The sequence below is a fragment of the Myotis daubentonii genome, chromosome 5 (genome assembly GCF_963259705.1).
Source record: "Myotis daubentonii chromosome 5, mMyoDau2.1, whole genome shotgun sequence".
NCBI classification, from domain to species: domain Eukaryota; kingdom Metazoa; phylum Chordata; class Mammalia; order Chiroptera; family Vespertilionidae; genus Myotis; species Myotis daubentonii.
This window is the reverse complement of record NC_081844.1, coordinates 28,154,690-28,181,658: the sequence shown is the minus strand read 5'-3', so window position 1 is coordinate 28,181,658 and position 26,969 is coordinate 28,154,690. Positions and strand designations below refer to the sequence as shown.

Genomic DNA, 26,969 nt, shown 5'->3' with positions numbered 1-26,969 from the left:
ATCGAACCTGGGACCTTTGAGTCCGCAGGCCGACGCTCTATCCATTGAGCAAAACCAGTTCAGGCCACTTGATACATTTTGCTAATTCACAGATGAACTCATCAAATCCCAAGGAAAAGAACTGCTGATTGTGCCTTCATTTGCTCATCTGAGACTAAAGCAGGTTTGGAAAGAAACAATCATTGTGCTGCAGTGGAGGGGACAGAGCCTGGGGTGGGAATCAGGAGACCTGTGTCTGAGTCCCACAGCTGTCACCACAAATGGGAAGTGTGGGTAAGTCCTTCCACCTGTCTGTGCTGGTATCTCTTACATAGAAATGGGAGAACAGCACCCGTCTCTGCGAAAAGTGTGGCACCAAAGAGAGGTTTGCCCTTAGAGACATTCACTGATGGTCTTTAAATCAGGTTGGAAGAGTGGGTGTGTTGATGAAAATCAACCCCACGAAAGGCTGAAGGATGACATTTTATTCTATGATACGGTAGAGAGAGATGAAAGCCTATCATGTGCCAGGTAACTCACTCATGGAATGAGTGGACATCCTGAAATGTGTCTCAGTCCACACAACAGGAGTTCCTTCCCTTTCTCTTTCCCTCTCTTTTTTTATTTTTTCATTTTTATGAAAATCTCCACCATTTCTCTTTGTATTTAAATCTGTGGATTCTACTAAATGGAAATGAAAGTTTTCTTAGAAAATCTGCACATAGATGCACACAAACACTGTTTTCTCCTCTGCCAGCCCCAGGAGAGGAGGCATTGCTGGAAGGGGGGAGAGTACAGGAGAGAAAGCACTGGGCTGTGGAAGCCTTATCGCCCACGCTCTGTTTCTGAGACCCAAGGAAGAGTCTCTTCAGTATTTAGCAGAGATTGTTGTTGTCTCTGCTACACAGAGTATAGGCCCTGGGGGATCAGAAAAATGAGACTCAGATGTTTCCCTCCAGCTATTCAGATTCTACCCTTTTAAGGACAAAAATATCTGAAACGTTCCATACTGGTGCCCTCCCAGCTGTTTGTCCCAACTCTCCTGTTTGTCCTAATGATGAAAAAAAGAAAAGCTCCTGACAGTCCCTTCTCCATCCAGCGCCTCCACAGTACTCACTGGGCAGTTCTGTCCCTGCTGGAGTCTGACCAAGGAGTGGGAATCCACTGCCCCTGTCCTGCCTGGCAAGCAATGAAGGCTCAGGTTCCATCAAGACGTCAGAGTTAGTCATGGGCTCCTGATGCAGTGGATGCGAGAGGAGAAGACTCAGATGTGAAGCCCCCTGGACTGAGACGGGAACCTGAAGGGCTGGAGGCACAGCTGGTTATCTATTGCTGCTTGGCCCTGGGAGCTCAATGCCCAGAGCTCATAATTAGTCAAATGGGTCCGAGTTATCCCAATCTCTGAGGACTTGCTGTTGTTAATAGTAGAGAAAAAGGGAATGTAGTTTTTCAGGTTTGAGGCCTTCCTGTTCTCAGGAGAATGTTCCCCTGTACTTCTCACTTCCAAGTTGCAGGAATTTTATAAATTTAAACAATTTTTTTCAATTGAAAAGCAGAAATGTGTGACTTGTATGTCTGCACATTCATTGAATTGACCATTCTATGGAGAGATAATAATGTTTTTTATACCAAGATTATGATATCATTTCTATTTTCTCATTTAATATTTATATCCCTAAAGAGAAACTTCCTTTTTTTTTTTTTTTTTCTACAGTCTAGCTTTGGGGTTTGGGACTTTATGTATTGAGATGCGGTTTTCCTGTTGTTATTTAGAAAGACAATCAAAGTTCAACTTTTTCTGTGGAATTTATGCATATTGGTACATTAGCCAACCATCTGTTTTGATATACCAAATTGACAATTTTCTTAGATCCTATCGGGGGTTTCACAGATGTCTGTGTTCTGAATGTAGGGCTATAGTCATATCATCTTTTCTTTTTCTATTTTTTAAATTGAATTTATTGGGGTGACATTGATTAACAAAACTATATAGGTCTGTGTACAATTCTTTTTTTAAAATATATTTTTATTGATTCAGAGAGGAAGGTAGAGGAAGAGGGAGAAACATCAATGATGAGAATCATTGGTCAGCTGCCTCCTGCATGCCCCCTACTGGAGATTGAGCCCACAACCCGGGCATGTGACCTTGACCAGAATGCAACCCAGGACACTTCAGTCTGCAGGCCAATTCTCTATCCACTGAGCCAAACCAGCTAAGGCTCAGTGTACAATTCTATAATACCTTATCTGTATACTAGAGGCCTGGTGCACCAAATGCATCATGGGTAGGGTTTCTAGGCCTGACTGGCAATCAGGGCCATTGGGGCCTTGGGCTGCAGGCCACGGCCTATCTTCCCTGGCTGCTGGCTATTGGCGGGGGCCTTCCTTGGTTCCTCCCCACCCCCTGGTGGTCAGCGCACGTCATAGCGAGCGATCAAACTCCTGGTCTCCTGGTTGAAGTCGCAAAAGGACAATTTGCATATTAGGCTTTTATACATATATGTAGACTGTATTATATGCTCACAATCCCAAGTCAAGTCTCCTTCCATCACCTTTTATCCTGAGACCCTTTACCCTCATCAATCGCCCCCCACACCCTTTTCCTTCTGATAATCACCATTCTGTTGTCTGTGTCTATGAGGGGTCTTTTAATGTTTAATCTCTTCACCTTTTTCATCCAGCCCCTCAAACCCTTGCCCTCTGACAGCTATCTGTCTGTCATCTGAATCTACCAGTCTATTTCTATTTTGTTACTTAATTTTGTTCATTAGGTTCCACATATAAGTGAAATAATGTGGTAGTTTTATTTCCCTGACTGGCCTATTTCACATGGCATAATACTCTCCAGGCTAAAAAAAATCTATCTGTATATAAAAAGGTAATATGCAAATTAGTCCAGGACGCCGTAACAGTCACGACCAGTCAGGAGGAGGTGAGGTTCGGAGCAGAGACAAAGACAGAGACAGGGGGGTCTGCCCGAGCTGCCGCGCTGCTGCGCTGGCTCAGGCCGCCCCGGAAGAGCCACAGGCAGGAGGGCCAGGGGGTGCCTGGGGCTGACCAAGCCGCCGCGCTGGCTTGGGCAACTCTGGAGCAGACACAGGCAGGGGGGTCTGTGGCGGCTAACAATGCGGAAGTGAGGCCCAGGTCTCTGCCGCCCACGGTGGCAGTCAGTCCTGGGTCAGTGGTGGCCTGAGAAGTAGGCAGAGGACAGACCGCTGAGGATCTTATATACCATAGCAGAGAGCTTAGATTTCATTCCACAGAAGGAGGAAAAGTGAAGGATGTCAAGCATGGGAGCATCCTGGTCTCGCTTTCATTTTAAGTGAACCCTTCTGGTGGCTGTGGGAAGGATCAATTTAGACAGCTGCAGTGTTTTGGGGCCCAAGAAAAAGGGAGACTGATGTTGGGAACTAGAACTAGACAGAGGCAGTGGATCAGAGACATATTTATGAGGAAACCTGAAGGAACTATTTGGCTGACTACACAGGGATGAAAGCAAACAAAGCAAATGTTATTAGTCCAGGTTTTCCAGTTTAGGCAACTTTGTTGAATGGGTGACTCTAATAATTGGGAGAAGGTATCGAGGAAAAGGAACAGCGTAAGGGAGTTTGCTTAGTTCAGCAACAGTCAAACAGTTAGGACAGAAGACTTAGTGCTCTTTCTTTGCTGCAAAGTTTGTTTTTCTGCCTTCAGCCACCACCATGTAAGGCTAATGTGCCATCTTTTATCCTAATCTAGGATATTATCTATCTACTACACATTCCTAGCACCTAAATTATCTTTCTTGCATGATCCCTTAAAAATACTTATCAAAGTCATTCAATGCACTGTGAGTATGGGGACTTTCAAGATGTGGAAACATTATGAGCCTATATAGATTGATAAAGATATACTGGGTGCTCAATTTTTAACAATAAAAATCAGATACTGAATGTGGTCATGCCAGAGGCATAATTTTAATGAGCCACTGTCTCTTTACTGAAGTGTCACACTTCAAAGGAGATCCTCTCAAATAATACAATGCATAACACTCATCTGGGTTGCCTGTTAAAATGTAGAACCACGTTGGAAAACACTCCTTCTAGAGCTCATTTTGGTGGATAAATCTCCCTCCAAGTAAAGCAATCCTATATAATAAAAGTGAAATATGCAAATTGACCAAACGGTGGAACAACCAGTCAGTGGGGGGCAGGGCTGACAAGTAGGTTTCGCCAGGCCAACCAAGGCACATGCCAGCAGGCAGAGGGAGGGGAGGGCGATAGGAGGGGTTTGGCGGCGGCAACCAGTGGTGGCGGGGCAATGGGGGCTGGCGCCATCCCCAGATTGCCCACCTGGTCGCCTCCTGCAGAGGGAGGCCATGGGCGGCAACAGCAGCATGGAGATTCGGGGTAGGGCCACACAGCACTGTCCCCAGATAGGCCTACTGGGGTTGCCTCCCACAGAGGGAGGCTACCAGTGGCTGTGGCGCAATTGGGGGAGGGGCTGGCTTCTCACTTCCCGTACCATCCCAAACGGCCCACCAGTCATCTCCCGCAGAGGAAGGCCAGACTGCAGCTTAGGCCCGCTCCCCGCTCCCCGCTCCCTGCTCCCCTAAGCCTTCAATAGAATATCCCCTGAGGGCTCCCAGACTGTGAGAGGGGGCAGGCTAGGCTGAGGGACCCACCTTCAATGCCCCCCCCCCAGTGCACGAATTTCTTGCACCAGGCCTCCAGTATATAATTAAAAAAAAAAATACTTAAAAAAAAAAATACTGTACAGGTCCATCCATTCTGTCGTAAGAGGTATAACTTTCTTTCTTTCTTAAATCCTCACCAAGGGTGTTTTTATTGATTTTAGAGAGAGGACAGGAAAGAGTGAGAGAGACATTGATGTGAGATACAGTGATTGTTTGCCTTCTGCATGCACCCTGACCTTGAAACTACACCCTAGCTATGCACCCTGCCTGGGAATCAAATGTGCAACCTTTTGGTGTATGGGACAATGCTCCAACCAACTCAACCACCCAGCTACAGCAAATTTTCTTTCTTTCTTTTTCTCTTATTTATGTTGAGGTGTGTTCGGCACTGCTACATCCCTTGGGGGATGTTGGACTGCCGGTTTAGGCCCGATCCACATATGCCTAAACTGCCAGTCTGACATCCCCCGATGGGTCTCAGATTGTGAGAGGGTGCAGGCCAAGCTGACAGACCCCACCCATGCACGAATCTGTGCACCAGGCCTCTAGTACAGAATAATATGGAATGTAAACTGTAATTGAAAAATGAAAAAATATGTAGGAACTAGCTAGGAAGAGTTGAGAAATAGTGGTATGATGGAGCAAGTTCTAAGAAAAGCATATTGTCACATAAATAAGAATTTAATATTTATGTATGTACACAAGTTGTTGCTGTACTTGCTTCCATAAACTTTGAACCTTACAAGAATTCATATTACTGGTTGCATAATTACAGATTTAATATTCAAAATGACAAGCATTGTTGGCGTTGGTAGTATAGTGGTGAGCATAGCTGCCTTCCTAAATTACAAGCATTGTTTAGAGAAAAAAATATACATAATCTAGCTGAATTCTAATAGTCCTCTTGTAAATTAGAATAACATTATTGAGATTTTCTATACTGTTCATGTTATGAAATATATTTGCAAATAAAATTCAATGATGCCCTGACCAGTTTGGCTCAGTGGATAGAGCCTCGGCCTGTGGACTGAGGGTTCCCAGGTTCAATGCCGATCAAGGGCATGTACCTTGGTTGCGGGCACATCCTCAGTAGGGAGTGTGCAGGAGGCAGCTGATCAATGTTTCTCTCTCATCCATGTTTCTAACTCTCTATCCCTCTCCCTTCCTCTCTGTAAAAAATCAATAAAATATTTATTAAAAATTCAATGATAAAATTTAAAAGTGCTATATTGCATATTTGAAAGTTACTAAGAAAATAGATCTTAAAAGTTCTCATGACAAAGAAATTTTATAACTATGTATGATGACAGATAATAACTAGACTTACTGTGGTGATTATTTTCCAATATATACAAATATTTACTCATTATGTTGTACACCTGAAACAAGCATAATGTTATATATCGATCATGCCTCAATTTTATAAAGGCTGGATCCTCCCTTTTTTGGCAACAAGGGGAGATTTTCCTATGCAGGAACCCCCACTCTGAACCCACATTCTAACCAGAATTTTTAAAAGCCACTTTCCTTGACATCTCATGCCATTTCAGACCAGTTTAGAAGGACTGCTATGCTCACTGCAGACATGGAGATTGTCATATGAGGATTAAAACCAAACCAAATTTTGGGTGGGAGTTCATCCTATCTCTGCAGCATGCCCACTGCACTTGATGCTGTGAGTGAGGTGTGGAGACAATGGCCACCACCATCGGAGTCTTGCACTGGCTTGACTGATGATGTTAACCATGCACTTGGAGCTACTGCCTGCTGCAGGCTTGCATTTTAGACAGTGCTGCATTTGTCGGGACTTTCCAAATATTGCTTATAGATATAACTGACCTAACTTAGAAGTTTCAATAGTTACTTGGCTATTAGAGACAAGAGGATGGAATTGGATCTTTCGTTAATGTGCCTCTGGACCTTGTTTCTTGGCCCAGACCTATCTGTATGTCTTACAGTGAAGATATGAATGACTTTGGCTTCAGGGGAAAGATTCTTAACCTGATTGGTTGTGTTCTTCAACCAGGCATTGGCCTCTATGGGTGCTCAGGAGGAAAGGTATAACCTGTATGCAACATAGGTCCATTGGGTAGTTGATCACAAAAGATTCGTCATTTGGAGAGAGGGAGAAGGGCAGGGAACAGAAGGGAAGGGAAGGGAAGGGAAGGGAAGGGAAGGGAAGGGAAGGGAAGGGAAGGGAAGGGAAGGGAAGGGAAGGGGAGGGAAAAGAAAAGAAAAAGAAGAGAAGGGGAGGGTCAGGATGGGAAGAAAAAGGAGAGGAGAGAAATGCAGACATTATGTGCAATGTGGAGGTCTGAACTCCTGAAAACAGGAAGCTCACCAGGGCCTTTCAATATGTCTGCTGCTACTGTTACCCATGCCTTTGTCTCAACCCAGATATAAATCCTCAGAGTTTTAAAGAGAAACATGCATGGCACCTCTGTGGCACAATAAAGAGATTAATTCAAACCTAATTTATGCACAAAGTACATAAACTCTATGAAGCCACCATTATCATGGAGAAGGAGGAAACCTTAACATTTGTGACAACATGCCTGGACCAGAGGATATTATGCTGAAATAAATCAGTCAGAGAAAGACAAATACCTTATGATTTCACTTACATGTGGAATCTAAAGAACAAAATTAAGAAACAGACAAAGCAGAAACACTCATTGATATGGAGAACAAACCGATGTTTGCAACATGAGAGGGGGCTTTGGGGGCTGGGTGAAAAAGGTGATGGAATTAAGAAGTACAAATTGGTAGTTACAAAATATGGGAATGTAAAGAAGAGCTTATGGATTACAGTCAATAATCCTATATAATAAAAGGCTAATATGCAGATTGTCCCCTTGACAGGGAGTTCAACTGGGAGTTTGACCAGGGGGCAGGCCCGGCCAGCCAACCACCCATGGGCCCTCCCCCAGTAGGCCAGCTTGATGGGTCCTGATCAGGGCAGGCCAGCCAGAACACTCCTGTGCACGAATTCATGCACTGGGCCTTTAGTATTGTAATAATTATTTCTGATACCAGGTTGGTACTAAACTAATCAGGTGAATCACTTCATAAATTCTACAAATGTCTAATCATTATGCTGTACATCTGAAACTAATATACAATAATATTGAATGTTAACTATAATGGAAAATTTTTTTAAAGATTTAATTTTAATAGTATATTTTATTTTGTTTTATTTAACCCAGGGTATCCAGATATTACCATTTTAACATGTATTCCATATAAAATTTATTAATGGATGTTATACATTTTTTATTAAGTTCAGAATCTGATGTGTATTTTATAATACAGCAACGACAATTTGTACTAGTCACATTTCAAGTGCTCAATAGCTACATGTAGCTGGTGGTCCTTGTATTGACAATGCATTTCTAGAAATATAGTATGAACAAACATATAAAATCTAATTTAATCTAATCTAATTTTCTGCAAAAAATATTTTATTTTCTTCAAATGCAGCTCTTTCAAAACTTATATTATCTTTTGAAAGTATTACAGATGTCCCTTTTTTCCCCCCATTAGCCTACCTCCACCACAAGCCTTCACTGCACTATTGTCTGTGTCCATGGGTTATGCAAATACACATATAAATTCTTTGGTTAATCTCTTCCCGACCCACCCGCCTGGGATTCATCAGTCTATTCCAATCTTCCATGTCTCTGGATCGACTTTGTTCATCAGTTTATTTTGTTCATTAGTATCCACATGAATGTGATCATGTGATACTTCTCTATTTCCGACTGGTTTTAAGAATTTTAAAAAATCTCCTGAGGCTAAAAAAAATAAAAATAAATGGTGTATTTAAATGTCCCTAGAAATGAACTAGAGCATGCTGTGCTCTTTGCTCAGATCCCTCTTCAGGGTCAAGGGCTTATGATGTGGGTGCAGGGAGGGCAGCCATCTGACAGCACTCAGGCCTCTTTGCAAAGACCCATCAGTGAAAGGAAGCTGCCGCACCCAGGAGACCCCTCTCAGAGCTCTTGACATTTCATTCACCACTGTTTGTGCACTGTGGGTGCTCCTGAGCTGCTCCCAACCACTCACTGAGAGCAGCAGAAGCCAGTGCATGCCCATTGCCCTGCTCACACAATGACACTGATGACCAGGATCACTTACACCTCCCAGAATGGTGACTCAAAAATCAAACTATTAAACCAAACCCTGCTTTTCTTTAGAAAGGGCCTCTCTGCCTCTGCATCACTGTTAGCACCAAGGGATCCATGACACCTACAAACTTGTTCAGGGGAAGAACATCACAGACAGTGAGTTTCTGGGACAATTAAACATTCCCTGGGAGACAACTTGTCCGTTTTAAGTCAAATCAATGAAAGAAGTGTATCTCCTTGGAGGAAATAAATTTATCTCCCCCCTTGATGTTTCTTTGAACAGCATCAGAGAAAAAAAATCCATTCTTTTAGCTTTGCACCTCCTGGGATCTGAATTGTTTGGAGAGTGAAAAGACAATGGAACAATTTACTTAATGAGGAGCTCTGAGAATGCAGCGCTTGAGATGCGGGAAACTTTAAATGTGTTCCTTTTGTCCATTTCCTTAATTCTCTGAACCCAGCCAAATAAAAACTCCATTGGGCTTGCCAGAGACAGACCTTGGAGAGCAGAAAGCTTCACTGATAACCTTCAGAAAAGGTCCTAGTTTCCAGTGAGGGCTGGTGGAATGAGAAGGAAATGAGACAAAGTGGGTACTGGACTTTAACTCTGGAATAATTAGACTGGGACAGTCCTGTAATATATAATTTATGACAATGAAGTCCCTGTACTTTAAAGGTACTTTTGTTTCCACTGAAACCTGTCTTTTCCAGCTTTGGGTCTGTTTCCTTCTCTCTCTTTTTGGGTTCAAGAGATGTCTACAGTGAGACTTGTTTCCCAGGTTATCTCGATCTTTTTTCCCAAGCTGTAGGCTCTTCTTGATTTCCATATGTTCAACAATTCATTCATTAACCACTCACTGGAGATCTACTATGCATGAGGTATTGTCTATGTTGTTCCGAATGTGATTGGGTTTCTTTATTGTACTGCCTACCTAATTTGCAGCAGATCTAACTCAAATTATATCACTTAATAGTTCTATATTGATGTTATTGTTGTTTCACCACAGTGTCCATAATTGTACTTGCAAATAATGTAATTTTTTCTGACTTTAGTACTCAGGCAAATTTTCTTTCCTCATTTTACCAATCCCTTTGGATGTTCAGCAGAATATCAAGGGCTTGAGAATGGAATTTACTGTGTTGTTCTGTTCACGAATTTAACACCACTATTCTAGGGAGTTGATGTAGAATATTCTGTTGTCTGCAGTTTTAAAACAGCTGTTGTTAAGGAATTGCCATTGGTTTCCTCATTTAGCAAGAGGAAAACAATTAGAGATGAACTGGAAGATTCCTCTTTTGTGTTATGCCTGCCACTTTGGTCTCAGATTTTATTATACATCTAACATTTGTGTATGTTGAACACCTGTGCCAGGTACCTGATAGGTTCCTGGCATGACAACTATGAGCAAAAATAGTTGCAACTTCTACCAACAAATGAACTTAAACTTACCAACATGAGAGGCACTTTAAGGAATAGTACAGGACGCTCAGACTGTAGGACTCACACACTCTATCCCACCTGACACCAGTGACCTGTCCTCTATCTCACTGGTTTCTCAAATCCCTTCTGATACCAAGCTCACCAACCCAAGTACAACTGCAAATTCTCTTCTCTGAGTCCCAAGTGCTTACCCTTTTTTAATTTCTCCTAATTTCCAATTATCCATCCTCCCTCTCTCTGCTCAAATATTCATATTTCAGAAAAGTCTTTTCTGCCAACCTTCACAGACTGAATGGGTCCTCAGTGACTTTTCTCCTTATGTAATTAGCATCCTCTAGTCATTAGTAACAGTGAAACATTTTATTGAGAACATAAGCACTTATGTACATTCTTTTTAAAATTAAATGTATTGGGATGACATTAGTTAATAACGCTGCTTAAGTCTAGAGAATACATCATCTGAACAGTCTATTGTCTGCTCAACACCACCCAAAGTCTAGTCTCCTTCCATCACCATATATTTGACCCCGTCTATACTTTCATCCTCCCCCTACACCCTTCTTCGCTGATAACCACCATACTACTGTCTATATTTATGAGTTTGCTTTGTTTGTTCACTTGTTGATTTCTGTTTTATATCCAACATATGAGGGAAATCATATGGTTCTTGTCCTTTACTATGTGACTTATTTCACTTAGCATGATACTCTCCAGATCCATCCATGCTGTCACAAATGGCAGTATTTTGTCTTTTTAATGGCTGAGTAGTTTTCAATAATAAGTATATACCATATCTTCACTATCCAGTGATCCATTGAAAAAAACTTAGGTTGTTTTCATATCTTGGTTATTAGGAATAATGCTGCAATAAACATAAAGGTACTTAAATATATCTTTATGAATAAATGTTTTCAAATTTTTCAGGTGAATACCCAGAAAAGGAATTGCTGAGTGATGAAGTAATCTATTCTTCTTTTTTTTATGAGCCTGTATACTGTTTTACATAGAAGCTGCACCAATTTTCATTCCCTAAAGTGTTCCCTTTTCTCCACGTCCTCTCAAAATCTTATTATCATTTGTTATTGATAATAGCAATTCTAAAAGATATGAGGTGATATCTTGTGGATTTTATTTGCACTGACCCTGCAGTTAGTGAACTTAAGCTTTGTTTCATATATCTCCTGGCCCTCTGCATGTCTTTTTGGGAAAATTGTCTGTTCAGGTCTCCTGCCCATTATTAAATTGAACTGCTGGGTTTTTTGTTGTTGAGTTGAATGAGTTCTGTATATATTTTGGATATTAGCCCCTTTATTGGAAGTATTGTTTGCAAATATTTAACTTCTCCCATTTAAATGATTGCCTTTTTATTTTCAAATCTTAAATTTGCCTTTCAATTTTTAGGGTGATTTCATAGATAGACACTTTGAATACTTTAACATAAATTATATCATTTTTTCAATTAATTCCACTGAATTTAATACAGCACATCTCCACTTAATAGCATGTACACATAGGCACGTACCCTCACACATGCTTTCTATTTTATTATGATGGTAGTGTGCTTCTGTTTCCCCTATTATGTATGTAGTGCATATGCATCTTCCTCTTCTGAGAAGAATCCACTTGGCAGGCAGTATCTGGAGGAGGAAGTCAGAGGATCTTCATTAATTAGAAGTGTTGCACAGTGATAAAAGAAAGATAATAGACCTGATATGTTTATAATGATGACTGACCCAGCTTAGTACATTTAGAAATACTAAAAATGGTGACCATGCAAGGCAGATTTAGGGTGATGTTAAGAACAGAAATTCACTTTTATCAAGTGTACACTGTATGTCTAAGAAACTACACTAGAAAAATTATATGCATCGTCTCATGTAATCATTCATCTATCCTACAATGTAAAAAATATTTACTACTCTCATTGTATAGGTGAGGTATCAGCAGCTAAAATAACTTAGTCAAGGTCACAGAGATGTAACATAGTACACCAAATTCTATTCCAGGAAGTTTGACTCAAGAGCCTACTTTATAAATTATAGCTCTATACTGTACTTTGGAAGAGTTATATAAAAAAAATAATTTAGCTCTGGCTGGTTTGGCTCACTGGTTAGACCGGTGGCCTATGGACTGAAGGGTCAAGGGCATGTACCTCAGTTGCAGTGGTGCATGTGGGAACCAATAAATCAATGTGTCTTTCCCACACTGATGTTTCTCTCTCTCTCTCTCTCTCTCTCTCTCTCTCTGCCTCTCCTCTCTATTCCACTCTCTCTAAAAATCAGTGTGGGGGGGGCGGGGGGGATATTCTTGGTGAAAATTAACAAAAAGAAAATAATTGATTAAAAGATGTAGATAAATAATTACAATAATATCTATAATTTATGGAGTTCTTTTAGTAATTAAAGGCATTTTGGTACCTCAGAAAGATGGTATTAGCAGTAATCATATTTTTAGATGAACATACAATAAAGCACATGGAGGGTGAACTGTAACATCAATATAAAGCATCAGGTCATAGACATAAGATTGTTTGAGATGAAAACACATGTTTAAATGATTATTATGAAATGAAAGAGGTAGGGAGGTTATCAAAGAGAATACCTTAAATGTCTTTAGTTATTTTGGAAGGCTGATATGAGAGAAGAAATTGATTTATATCCCAAAATTTAGATAAGAGAATTAGAACCAGTGAGTAGAATATAAACAAGAGATAGAAATATTACTGCTAAATTTTAAAAAACTCTGAATGATTACACAACTTAAAATTAAACTGGGTTAAATGAGTAAGTCACTGGCATTGGAATGACTACTAGATCATGAATGATGTCCACACAAAGGTGGAATCAAAAGTTGATGACTCCCTTAGATGCCTTTTGGCTGTTTACTGAATGTTGCTTTTGTCTCCTTCTTCATAAGATAAACCAGCTGCATGGAAGCAGAAAACCACACAGAAGTGTCACAATTCCTGCTCCTGGGTCTCTCAGATGACCCTAAACTGCAGCCCCTCCTCTGTGGAGTGTTCCTGTGCATGTACCTGTTCACTGTGCTTGGAAACCTGCTCATCATTGTGGCCATCAGCTCTGACTCCCACCTCCACATGCCCATGTATTTCTTTCTCGCCAACCTGTCCTTTGTTGACATCTGTTTCACCTCCACCACGGTCCCAAAGGTGCTGGTGAATGTCCAGGCACAGAGCAAAAACATCTCCTACATCGGATGCCTCATTCAGGTGTATTTTTTTTTAATGTTTGGTGGAATGGACACCTTACTCCTGACTGTGATGGCCTATGACCGGTATGTGGCTATCTGCCACCCCCTGTACTACATGGTCATCATGAACCCACGCTTCTGTGGCATTCTGGTTCTGATATCTTGGTTCATCATGTTCTGGGTCTCTCTGCTTCATACTCTTCTAATAAGGCGACTGACCTTCTGTGTCGGCACTGAAATCCCACATTTCTTCTGTGAACTGGCTCAGATCCTCAAGGTGGCCTGCTCTGATACCCTCATCAATAACATCTTCTTGTATGTGTCTGCTGCGCTACTGGGCATGTTTCCTTTCACAGGGATTCTGTTTTCTTACTCCAAGATTGTCTCCTCTTTAATGAGAATGTCATCTACAGGGGTGAAATATAAAGCATTTTCCACCTGTGGCTCTCACCTGTCTGTGGTCTCCTTGTTCTATGGGACAAGCCTGGGGGTCTACCTCAGTTCCGCTCTGACCCATTCTTCCCTACAAAACTCAGTTGCCTCAGTCATGTACACCCTGGTCACCCCCATGCTGAACCCCTTCATCTACAGCCTGAGGAACAAGGATGTGAAGGGGGCCCTGAGAAGGCTCCTAAAACCAGCAGGATCTTGTCTGTGATGGATCACTGGCCTCAGAACTAAGTGTACATTGTGTATCCAAAGGTAAATGTTGCAAATTTAAATATCTGGTTCTTATTTCTCCTAAATGATATGGTTTATTTCTTCTATTTTCAAAGCACGTGTGATTTCGCTTTTGCTTATTTTTGTATTAGTTTCTTCTCATCAACTCCCTCAGAAATTCCTTTTCCACTTTCCTTCCCGATATTCCATGTGTGGACAGCATTCCCCCAGCTGTTCTGAAGATTTTTTTACTTTAAATTTGAAGCACTTATCATATCAAGTGTTAAGTTAGTTCCCCAAAATGTTGTCCTCATATGTTTCGGAGCTTCACCTTAACTGGATTGTATGCCTTTTTTTCCCAGAAGAATGGAATGAAAATTATACAATAATCAGAACAAGGTGCTTACAATATCAGGACTCTACCTGTTTCTTCACATAAATGATTTAATTTCATCTTAAAAATATTTCTTTGAGATATTTTCTCTCATTCACTTCACTTTTCAAAAGAAGGAGCTGAGATTGAGTTGGACTACAACCAGGCTAGCTGACTTCGCTATCCTACCTATCACAAGAACAGTGATGTGATTTTCTACTTCAAAGTAGGGATCTAGCTTTGAAAGATGGTTTCTTCTAAAGACGTACAGGAATTTACTGCCTCAAAAACTGAGAAGTGTCATTCTTTGTTATCCTTTCTTTCATCCATCTTCCTTCCTTTCCTTTTTTATTTGACTTATATTTCCCATTATTGCAATTTTGAGATACATGTTCTAAGATCCAAAAGCATGTAATATTGAGTATAATAAGAGTTGTTTTCTCACATGATACAATTTGTTTCTGGGACTCTATTGTGTTGCATCAGGAATATTAGTTATAGATATGTGGAACCTAATTCATGTTTAGAACCTAATTCACTTGGGGGAACGAATGTTGATAGAATTGAGTCTGCAAGGAAGCATGGAGTGGTACATGCTATCAACATTCCTTCCACGTTCCCTGGGAACCTCTCACCATCTCTATTGCATGACTGCCAACATCCAGCACTAGCTGGAACCTACTTTGCCCAATAGGTGAGAGCAGAAGTGACAGGGAATTGTGTTATATCAGAGACAGCTCTTTTATAAAAAAAAAAAATCTATATTTTTATTGATTTCAGCGAGGAATGGAGAGGGAGGGAGAGGTAGAAACATCAATGATGAAAGAGAATCATGGATCAGCTGCCTCCTGCATGCACCCTACTGTGGATCAAGTCCACAACTTGGGCATGTGCCCTGACTGGAAATTGAACAATAACCTCCTGGTTCACAGGTCAATGCTCAACCACTGTGCCATAGACAGCTCTTATAGGAGAGGTGTGGGGTTACCATATCGCTCATTCCTTAGTTGGGATAATGCTGAGATTTGGCTTTTGTACCCTTTCCCGCAATTTCTCCACAGGATGATCACTCAGCTCATTCACTCTTGTAACTGACTTATTGCAAACTTTGTTGGATGTATGTTCCTCTCTTACTCACTGTCCTCTTTCCTATCCATGTTCCTTGCTCCCTCCAATAAAGTGCTTGCACATGCATACCTGGCTGAGCATCTCCTTCTGCGGGAATAAAAATAACACAGGTGATAATTGTTAACATGGTACTGTAACAAAGTAAAACACTTGGTTTTTGAGGCTGTCTTCCTTTCAGCCTGCATTTCCCCCATGGTCTTCAGGCTAATTAATAGCTCCTGCTATACATATGCTAATTCATGAGGAATTCTGCTTGAGACTTCAGTTTTTGGAAAAACAGCCAGAAGGTGCCTCTTCCAAGGAGGTGGGGAAATGTGTGCAAAATAGTGAGTGTTTATCAAGCATCAGCAGGACTCAGCAAAGAGATTTAGAGATTTCTTGCTCTTCCTCAGATCCCTGCAGGTTCCTAAAGAAGTATGCTGTCCTGAATCACCACTTGTCTCCCCTCCCACCCCTACTTTCCCTTCCCTGATTTAAAAGAAGCCTTACCTTGTGCTGGGGGAAGATGGATTTGAGAAACCTCTAAGGCCCCCATCTTCTCAATTGGGCGTCTTCTTAATCAATGAACCTTTCCTTACTCCAAACTCTGATGTTTTGTATATTGGCCTTTTGAAGTGTTGCGCACATTAACTTTTAAACTAGTAACAGTACATTTTATGATATATAAATTTAACCATCATAAAAATATTAAATAGAACAAAATAATAGAGAAAGATGAAGATTCCCTTCAGATAATGTTTTAATATCATTACACAATAATAGAGAATGGTTGGGATTTTTTTAGGTAAAATATTTAATATTATTTTTCAACAGTCTACACCAGGATTTCTCAACCTCAACAATATTGAAATTTCGGATTTGAATAATTTGTCACAGGGGTCTGTCCTACGTCCTGTAAAATATTTCACAGATCCCTGGCCTCTACCCACTGGAAGCCAGCACCAAGTTGTGATCATCAGAAATGTCTCTAGACTTTGCTAATTATCCTAAGAGAGGACAAAATCAGCCTGATTGAGGACCCCTGGAGTAAAACAATTCCATGGGTACCAGAGTTGACAGTGTTGGGATAGTAGGGAAAGCAACTCTCAAAGAGTGTAAAGTGTCAGTTTAATCTTGGAAAGGTTGAGTTGAAGGGCCTACAGAACACCCCATTGGTGTCATTATCTCAGAAGTCACATATGCAGTATTGAGCTGGCATTAATCAATACTATACTGCCATCAGTATAAATTAGCTAATTATACAGGAAGAGGGAGAAGTTCCTGTTGAGAGAGCTAGAAGTTAGAAAGACAAGCCAATACCTGGCTGAATCCTACCCCTGATCCTTTCGTTCTCAGTTATGGGGGCCTTATCTGATACAGTGGAGCAAAAGTAGTTTTACAGTTGTGAATATGAGAAACACAGGGTTTATTTTTGTAATTATTATTTACTAGAGGCCCGGTGCACAAAAATTTGTGCACTCAGAGGTGTCCCTCAGCCCGGGCTGTGCCCTCTCGCAGTCTGGGACCCCTCAGGAGATGTCCACCTGCTGGCTTAGGCCTGCTCCCCGGGGGATTGGGCCTAAGCTGGCAGTCAGACATCCCTCTGGCAGCCTGGAAGCCCTCAGGGGATGTCCACTTGCCAGCGGGGAGCAGGCCTAAGCTGCATGCGGACATCCTTAGCACTTCTGAGGAGGTGGGAGAGGCTCTGCCACCACCACTGTGCTGGCAGCCGTCAGCCTGGCTTGTGGCTGAGCAGAGCTCCCACTGTGGGAGCGCACTGACCACCAGGGCGCAGCTCCTGCATTTAGTGTCTGCCCTGTGGTGGTCAGTGTGTGTCATAGTGACCAGTCATTCCCAGTTGTTCTGCTGTTAGGGTCAATTTTCATATTACCCTTTTATTATATAGGATTATTCATTGCATTATTTTCACACAAACAACCAAAACCCTACATTTGCCACAACCTGGGTGGTCTCACAGGGTGATCCGATCATAATTTCCTACCTGGGAAGGTCATGGTAGGAAGACATGTCCCAGGCCTATAACTCAGTGAAGTGAGAGATTTATCTCTGCCTATATGAGCCCTGTCCGTTGTTCTTGTGCACCTAGGTTAACACACCTTTGAAATGCCAGAGGAATCTTCTTTTCTCAGATACCTCAAGGGAGCACACAATTTTGTTAACTATCCTGTGAGACAATTACTGTGGGGCCTTGACTTACAAGTTTAATTCGTTCCGTGACGGAGCTCGTAACTCAAATTACTCCTATGGCAAATCAATTGTGAACGAGTGAGACACATGATGCTGGGCTGATGTTGTGGCGTTCACTGTGACTCTCGCTGTGCCAACTAGCGGTGGGGTATCTGAAGCTGGCTCGTAACCCGAATTTTAGCTCGCAACTCAAAGCAAAAAATCGGCCGAGAGACGCTCGTATCTTGTAAAACTCGTTAGTCGGGACACTCGTAAGTCAAGGCCCCACTGTATAAAGAATTCCTGCCTTGCTTTCCCCTACCTTTATAAAATCTTCCTTACATTCCCTGCTTGATTCCAAGTATATAAAAGGAACTGCAAAACTCAATTTCCTAAAGCATTTTTGAGATCTTGTTTCCCAGCAATCGTTGTCAGTTTCTCTCAGATAAATTCTTATAAAAATTCTCTACAGGTTTGGATGTTCTTATATTGACAACCACTGTATAATAATTATACAAATAATTATTTTATTAATGACTGCCTCTTAATACCCGCACTGGAGCTTTGAATCCCATCTCTTTCTAACTTTTAAGGAATGTACATATTCACTTATCCTTTCATTCACTTATATATTCCAATGTCTGCAATGTATCATGTTCAATATTATGAGAATGACCCACATCCCCATTTCTGTTGATGAAAATGAAACTCACTCCTAGAACCACACTCCCCTTTCAGTATTGCTCCAAACTTTGGAGAGTTGGTCAATACTTGTTACTTTAATTTCCACACTGCTCACTCTCCCTTCAACCAACTCATCTGGAGTCTTTCCACCTCTATCACAATTGCTTTCCCTGCAGTGACTTCTTGTGACCAACAAATCCTAAGGGATATTTCCATTCTCCAAAATGCTTGTTTATTTCGGTAGTGATGGTACTAATGGCTGAATTCTGTTTCTTAAAATAGGAACCTTTCCCGTGTACTTCATTTGTTACAATAGATTTGGAGGGTCATCGCTATCTGGCTCTTTGCAAACTCCTAACTTTGAAATGAAATGCTGTGAAGGTAAATCAGGAGTAATTACATTATCTGTTTTTAAAATATTTTAATTATAGTTGATATAATGTACAACATAGGAAATATAGTCAATAATATTGTAATAACTATATGTGATAAATTATGGAGGGGATCACTTTATAAATTATGTAAACTACACTATGCACCTGAAAGTAATCTATCCTATCTAATAAAAGAGTGATATGCAAATTGACCATCACTTCAACACACAAGATGGCTGCCCCCGTGTGGTCAAAGATGGCCACCACAAGATGGCAGGAAAGGGAGGACAGTTGTGGGCAATCAGGCCAGCAGGGGAGGGCAGTTGGGAGGGACCAGGCCTGAAAGGGAGGGTAGTTGTGGGCGATAAGCCTGCAGAGGAGGGCAGTTAGGGGCAATTGGGCCAGCAGGGGAGCAGTTAGGCATCAATCAGGCTGGCAGGGAAGTATTTAGGGGGTGATCAGGCTGGCAGGCAGGCGAGTGGTTGGGAGCCAGCAGTTCTTGATTGTGAGAGGAATGTCCAACTGCCCGTTTAGGCGCGATCCCACTGGAATCGGGCCTAAACGGGCAGTTGGATAAACCTTAGGAATCCCAGATTAGAGAGGGTGCAGGCTGGGCTGAGGGACACACACACACACACACACACACACACACACACACACACACCTGTGCACAAATTTTGTGCATCAGGCCTCTAGTATATATATAAAACCCTAATATACAAATAGACCTAACGATGGAACAAGCGAACAACTGGTCACTATGATGTATGCTGACCATCAGGGGGCACACGTAGGACATGGCTGGCATCAGCAGCAGGCAGCAGAGTGTGGAACATGGTGGGCATCAGCCGTGGTGGGATGGTGGAGCAGGTGAGTGGGGCCACCAGACCAAGGCAGGTGCCAATCACTGTCATTGAGGCGAGCCTCTAGTGGTTACTGAAAATTCTTTGCTCCCACATGCCACAGTTTCTGCCAGCCCTGCTCACACCCGCTGCTGGTGCTAGAGCTGCCGCTAGCAACCGCTGCTGGCACCCAGCGCGGGTCCCGATCGCGTGGCACCATCAGCAGTGCAAGCGGCAGCTGCTGGCCCCGATTGCTTCTCCACCTCTCCCTGCTCCTGAGGGGTGATCAGGGCAGCAGCTGCCGCTCCCACACACTGACAGTGCCGGCCCCAATCACACCTGCTGCTCACACTGGCCCCAATCGCTCCACACTGTCAGCAGGTGTGAGCGGGGCTGGCACCATCAGCGTGTGGGAGCAGCAACAGCAGAACAGGCCTACCAGCAGACGGGGGACCAGGGGCCACAGTGGGAGGGGCTGGGAGGGGACGTGGAGGATGGGCCAAGATCCGCCCCTGTGCCCACTGCAGCCTTGCAGCCCACAGTTCCTTTCAAGGAGCACGAATATGTGCACTGGCCTCTAGTATAAAAATAATACCGAATGCCAACTGTAATTAACAAATTTAAAAAGTCACTCACTGTTACCCCAAGCCCCATACACTGACAGGCCATTAATCTATGCATTAATCTGTTTCTATGAATTTGCCTATTCTAGATATTTCAATTTTAAAAATCCTCCTGCCTTATCTTTCAGTGGAGTTGGGTTCAATTTCTCTTCCTTATTACAATAGTCTTGACCCCTTTTTCAGTAATCCTAAATAAAGTCTTACTTATGTGTTTGACTATCTCTCATGCAAGTTTTCTTTGCCACAATCAATGGCTTTTCTAGAACTGTATTTATAACAAATTTCTACCAAAGGTTTTTTGGCAGTAAATTTGAGTGATGCTTTGCTTGTTTATGCCAATAATATCACAATTCACAAATATCATTGCACTGGAAGAGGAGCAAAGCTCACTTTCTTGAGAACTTCATCAATTTAACTTGGAACAAGCTAGTTGAGACAAAATAGTTGGTAGAAAGATGGTCTTTCATAACACTCAAAATCTGTTAGTTCACTCAGAGAGCAATGATAATCAAAGAGGAATAGAGACTAACTTGATGGAGATAATATCAGGAGAATTTAGGTGAATGGTCAGACATCTTTAAGTGCTGATATTTAAGTGGAAAGTTGAGTAAGAAAGGGGAAGAACATTACAGACATAGATAATTAATTTTAATGGTCCTCAGGTTGCAAAGAAGTCTGCTTGAAGAACTACAAGAAAGCCAATAGGAGAAAGCAAGATGGCGGCATAGGTAAACACCGGAAATTGCTGCCTCGCAGAACAACTTCAAAAATACAACAAAAAGACAAAATGGACATCATCCAGAACCACAGGAAGGCTTGCTGAGTGGAAAGTCTACAACTAGAAGGAAAGAGAAAAGCACACTGAGACTCAGAGGAGGTACGGAAGTAAAGTGCAGAGGTATGGAGGGGCACGTGGAAAGGGCTGGCGACTGAGGACACGGTTGGGAGGGCGTCTCAAGCTCCTGACTGCTCTGAACTCCAGTTCCGGTGAGTCTCTGGGAACCCAGACTCATACGGGGAGAAACTAGACTGTCTGGCATCAGTCAGAACTCGAGGGCGGCTTTCTCTCTGAGGTGCTTGCAGCGATTACTGGGACACTGAGACCCGGGGCCTCTTAGGGCAGGGCTGACGATCAGCCATACCTGCTTGCTCTGCCCTGTTGATCCCCTGAGACCCCGCCCCACCCAAGCTGTGCACAGAGGCTTTTGCATATGAATGGCCTGGCCCTTTGCAATCTGAAAATTACCTAACAAATTGCAGCTGGGTCAGAGAGACCCAGAACTTCCAAAAGAAGGCCCAAGGCCCCACAGCAGCTTGCATTGCTTCACAGCTGGGCCTCATCTGGGCAACTCCAAACCCCAAACAAAGAAGAGGAATTTGCAGATCTCTCCATAGCTCCTGCTGGGTAGCCTCAGGAAGAGGCTAAATTAGCACCTCCTTAGAGATCCAAGAGCCAGTGTACCCAGTGGTCAGAGTGGGACCATCCAGATTACAACTCCTCAGATCCATAAGGGACACACTCAGGGGGCAGACTCAGTGAGCACCAAAGCCCCACTGAAGCAAGTCTTGCCCCAGAGGGGTCTCACCAGCACAGAAGTTCTCCCACTGTAGACACAGCTGATTCTCACAGCCAATTTGCCTGGAGGTCAATTCCTCTCAGTGATACCTACAAAATCAAGGCTTAACTACAACAAGATTGTGCACAAAGTCCTCAAAGGGGTGCACCAAGAGTGTCTACCTCAGGTAATTGGGGAGGCTGAGCCACTGGGCCCCATAGGACACCTAGTACAAAAAGCCACTCTATCAACACAGGGAAGCAGCCACAATGTGGAGACAAAGACAGGTCACAAATGACAGAAATGGAGGAAAGCAAATGACTGGATCTAGAGTTCAGAACCATGGTTATAAGGGTTTTCAAGAATTTTCTAGAAACCACCAATAAATTTAGTGAGACCCTCAATAAATCTAGTGAGACCCTCGAGGTTCTGAAAAAGGACCAACTAGAAATTAAGCATACACTGACTGAAATAAAGAATATTATACAGAGATCCAACAGCAGACTAGAGGATCACAAGAATCAAGTCAAAGATTTGAAATATGAAGAAGCAAAAAACACTCAACTGGAAAAGAAAAAAGAATTCAAAAATATGAAGATAGTGTAAGGAGCCTATGGGACAACTTCAAGGGTACCAACATCCGAATTATGGGGGTGCCAGAAGAAGAGAGAGAGCAAGATATTCAAAACCCATTTGAAGAAATAATGACAGAAAACCCCCCCTACCTGGTGAAAGAAATAGACTTACAAGTCCAGGAAGCACAGAGAACCCCAAACAAAAGGAATCCAAAGAGGACCACACCAAGACACATAATAATTAAAATGCCAAGAGCAAAAGACAAAGAGAGAATCTTAAAAGCAGCAAGAGAAAAACAGTTAGTTACCTACAAGGGAGTACCCATACGACTGTCAGGTGATTTCTCAACAGAAACTATGCAGGCCAGAAGGGAGTGGCAAGAAATATTCAAAGTGAGGAATGCCAAGAACCTACAACCAAGATTACTTTACCCAGCAAAGCTATCATTCAGAATTGAAGGTTAGATAAAGAGCTTCGCAGATAAGGAAAAGCTAAAGGAGTTATGACCACCAAACCAGTATCATATGAAATGCTGAATGGTATTCTTTAAGAAGAGGAAGAAGAAAAAAAAGGTAAAGATACAAATTATGAACAACAAAAACACATCTATCAACAAGTGAATCTTTTTGTTTTTCTAGTTCCAGTAAGTGTAAATTTAGATTGTTTATTTCAGATTTTTTGTTTCTTAAGATAGGTCTGTAATGCAAAATATTATGTCTTGTGACAGCTTTTGCTGTTTGTTTCCAGGTGTCTTTTTATTTCCTCCCTGTTCTCCCCATTAAACCATTCATTGTTTAGTAACATACTATTTAGCATCCATGTCTTTCTTTGATTTTCCTTTTTCTTTTCCTTGTGATTAATTTCTAGTTTTATACCATTATGGTCAAAGAAGATGCTTGATATGATATCAAACTTCTTAAATTTATTGAGACATCTTTTGTTTGTTGGGAGTTTTTTTGTTACTGCTTCAATTTCATTAGTTGTAATCTATCTATTCAGATTTTTTTTTCCTGATTCTATTTGGAAGATTGTACATTTCTAGGAATGCACCAAATTTTTTCTTACCATTTGCAACAGCAAGGATAGAACTGGAGAGCATTATGCCAAGTTAAATAAGCCAGTGAGAGAAAGAGAAATATCACATGATCTCACTCATTTATTGAATATAATGAACAACACAAACTGATGAACAAAACCAGATTCAGAGAGAAAGAAGCATTGATCAGACCATCAAACCTCAAAGGGAAGGTAGGAGAGGGTGGGGGTATAGGGGATAGATCAACCAAAGGCCTTGTATGCATGCACATAAGCCTAACCAATGGACACAGACAACAGGGGGGTGGTGGCTTGAGTGGGGGGTTGGGGGAGGGGGTAATGGGGGGATAAGTACACATATGTAATACCTTAATCAATAAAGACATTTAAAGAAAATTTAAACATTTATATTCAGTAAAGGCCTTTTTAAAAAATAAATCTTTATTGTTGAAAGTATTGCATATGTCCCTTTCCTTTCTTCCCTCATTGCACACTCCTGCGCCCCCAAGGCTTCACCACCCTATTGTCTGTGTCTATGGGTTATGTATATAAGCATATGAGTTCATTGGTTGAAGTCTTCCCCCCCCACTTCCCGTGCCACCCCCATTCACTCTTCCCTGCCTTCCCTCTGAGGTTTGACAATCCAACTACATTCAGTCATGTATACATCCAGATAGTCTCCTAAGGCTAGCTTCTAGCTCAGGTTAGGCAAGTGATGTGAACAATCCAAGGACAGGGGAGAGGGTTAAGGGTCTCTGATTCCACAATCCAATTCTTGGGTCCACTGGCAGTTACATCGTCTTGATGAACTCCTCCAACAAACCCAGTCACCAGTGTTTATATATCGCCAAGGGGAATCCAATAAAATCCACAACTGAAAACCAGTGAACTTCATCATCAGAAATTACCTCAGTAAATATATTTGACAGATGCAAATTTTGTATGGAAAATACTCTAAAAATATGGGGAAAGAAGTAAAGTTTAAGTATATACTAAGAAAATTGTGCCTTTCACCTGGATATCAGAATCAATGAGGAGAACCTCTCATTCATTTACTATGATGTACAAAGGATCCCAGGATACTCTGCCAATTCAATTAAAGACAGATCAAAAGGTGTAAAGTTCATATATGAGGCATGGAGAGGAATGAAAACTATGAGACAAAAAAAGAATGTGACCAAGGAAAGAGTACATGGTCTACATGTTTGGTTTTGTTGGTTTTACCAATCGTACTCCAAAAAGGATTGCAGAGATATTCACATTAGATTATTCTGCTGTAGAGCCGCCATAGGGCACTCTTAATGTCCCTGTTCCTCAGACTGTAAATGAAAGGGTTCAGCATGGGGGTAACTACAGTGTACATGACTGAGGCCACCACGTCCTTCCTGGGGGAAGGCAACAGTGCTGATCCCAGGTAACCTCCAAGAGCTGTTCCATAAAATAAGCAAACAATTAACAGGTGAGAACCACAGGTGGAGAAGGCTTTATACTTCCCACCTATCGATGGAACTCTCAGAATGGAGGAAACAATTTTATAGTAAGAGCCAATGATCCCTGCGAGTGGAACACCACCAAAGATGGCGCCAACAAAATACATGACTATGTTATTGGTGATGGTGTCAGAACAGGCAAGATGAAGGAGCTGAGAAGTATCACAGAAGAAATTAGAAATGTTTACATCCTTGAAGCAGGTAAACTGTAATACAATCAAATTGTGCAGCTGGGAGTCCAAAAGGCTGATGAAAAATGACACCAAAACTAAGAAGCAGCAGAGGTGTGGGTTCATGATGGCCGAGTAGTGCAGAGGGTGACAGATGGCCACAAACCGGTCATAGGCCATGACAGTCAAAAGCAGGTCATCCATACATGCAAAAAGGATTAAAAAAGACATCTGTGTCAGGCAGGCCCCATAGGAGATCACTCTGCTGTGAGTCAGGATGCCCACAGTCATCTTTGGAACAGTGGTAGAAATGAAACAGATGTCCGCCAAGGACAGGTTGCAGAGGAAGAAGTACATGGGGGTGTGGAGGTGGGAGTCAGAGCTGACAGTCAGGATGATGAGCATGTTCCCCAACACGGCAACCAGGTACATGGACAGGAAGAGCCCCAAGAGCAGAGGCTGCAGGGCCAGGTCATCTGAGAGACCCAGGAGGAAGAATTCTGAGACATGTGTTAAATTCTTTAGTTCCATGGGGCTGAGACACCTCCTGAAAAAGAAAAGATGCTCAGAGCAATGAAACAACTACACAGGTAACCAGGCCTGAGTCTATATTTTCGATTTAGTCAAATCAAAGTAAAGCATTTATTCTTAAGGAGAGGTGGCAAACTCAGTACCTCAGAGGAATTTTTCCTCATTGATTTCTTGGGTATTTACCTGTTTCTACATATACCTACTTTACAGACACTAAAGTTAATAGAGTTAATAAAGTCATGAACACAGTATATATTAGTTTCCTCCTGAAGGAAATATATGGAATAAGAAATATCTTTCTCCCTTAAAAGAAATCACTTCAGCCCTGGGCAGTAGCTCAGTTGGTTAGAGAGTCGTCCTGATACAGCAAGATTGTAGGTTCAATCCCTAGTCAGGACACATACAAGAGTCAACCAATGAATGCATAAATAAGTGGAACAACAAATTGATGCTTCGCTCTCTCCCTTCCTCTCTCTTTAAAATCATTAATAAAATTTTATTTAAATCATTCCAGTTCAAAGACACTGGGAAGCAAATATACTTTAATCTATCCAAATACTATGCCAAAAAAGTCTTTAATTTGTCATATTTATACATGTGTATATCATTACCGGTATTCTAATTTAAAGTCAAATGTAATTAATCAGTTAGAATTTTTATATGACAGTTATCATCCTGGATTTTTATTACCATTTGGTTTTCCCCAATATCCATCCTCAATGGAAATAAGTGCTCACTCAAATATTATTTTTCCTTTTTAATATATTTTTTATTGACTGGAGAGAGGAAGGGAGAGAGATAGAATCATCAATGACGAGAGAGAATCATTGATTGGCTGCCTCCTGCACGCCCCCTACTGGGGGGTGGGGGGATTGAGAGCGCAACCCAGGCATGTGCCCTTGGTCAGAATCTAACCTGCAACCCTTTAGTCCATAGGCTCACGCTCTATCCACTGAGCCAAACCGGCTAGAGCTGTGTTTTCTTTTAAAAGTCTTTTCATAGTGATTGTACCAGTCTACATTCCCACCAGCAGTGAATGAGGGTTCCCTTTTTTCCACAACCTCTCCAACACTTGTTATTGCTTGTCCTGCTGACAATGGGCACTCTAACAGGTGTAAGGTGGTATCTCACTGCAGCTTTAATTTGTATTTCCCTAACTGCTGGTGGGGTTGGAGATCTTTTCATATATCTATTGGCTGTTTGTATGACTTCTTGGGAGAGGTGAATTTTCAGGCCATCTGCCCACTTTTTGATTGGGGTGTTTGTTTGGTATTGAGCTTTATGAATTTTTATACATTTTGGAAATTAAATCTTTGTTGGAGCTACTTT

General features: G+C 41.9%; 2 protein-coding genes across 2 annotated transcripts; one reads left to right on the top strand and one right to left on the bottom strand.

Annotated features, from left to right (window-relative positions):
* The first annotated feature begins 13,151 nt into the window (after nucleotides 1–13,151).
* On the top strand, nucleotides 13,152–14,090 carry LOC132234185 (olfactory receptor 7D4-like). Its single transcript, XM_059695226.1, has one exon. The coding sequence runs from the start codon at nucleotides 13,152–13,154 to the stop codon at nucleotides 14,088–14,090; it is 939 nt and encodes a 312-aa protein (XP_059551209.1).
* A 10,620-nt stretch (nucleotides 14,091–24,710) lies between these two features.
* Nucleotides 24,711–25,655, bottom strand: LOC132234184 (olfactory receptor 7E24-like). The gene has a single exon (XM_059695225.1). The coding sequence runs from the start codon at nucleotides 25,638–25,640 to the stop codon at nucleotides 24,711–24,713; it is 930 nt and encodes a 309-aa protein (XP_059551208.1). The 5' UTR covers nucleotides 25,641–25,655.
* Between the last annotated feature and the right edge of the window lie 1,314 nt (nucleotides 25,656–26,969).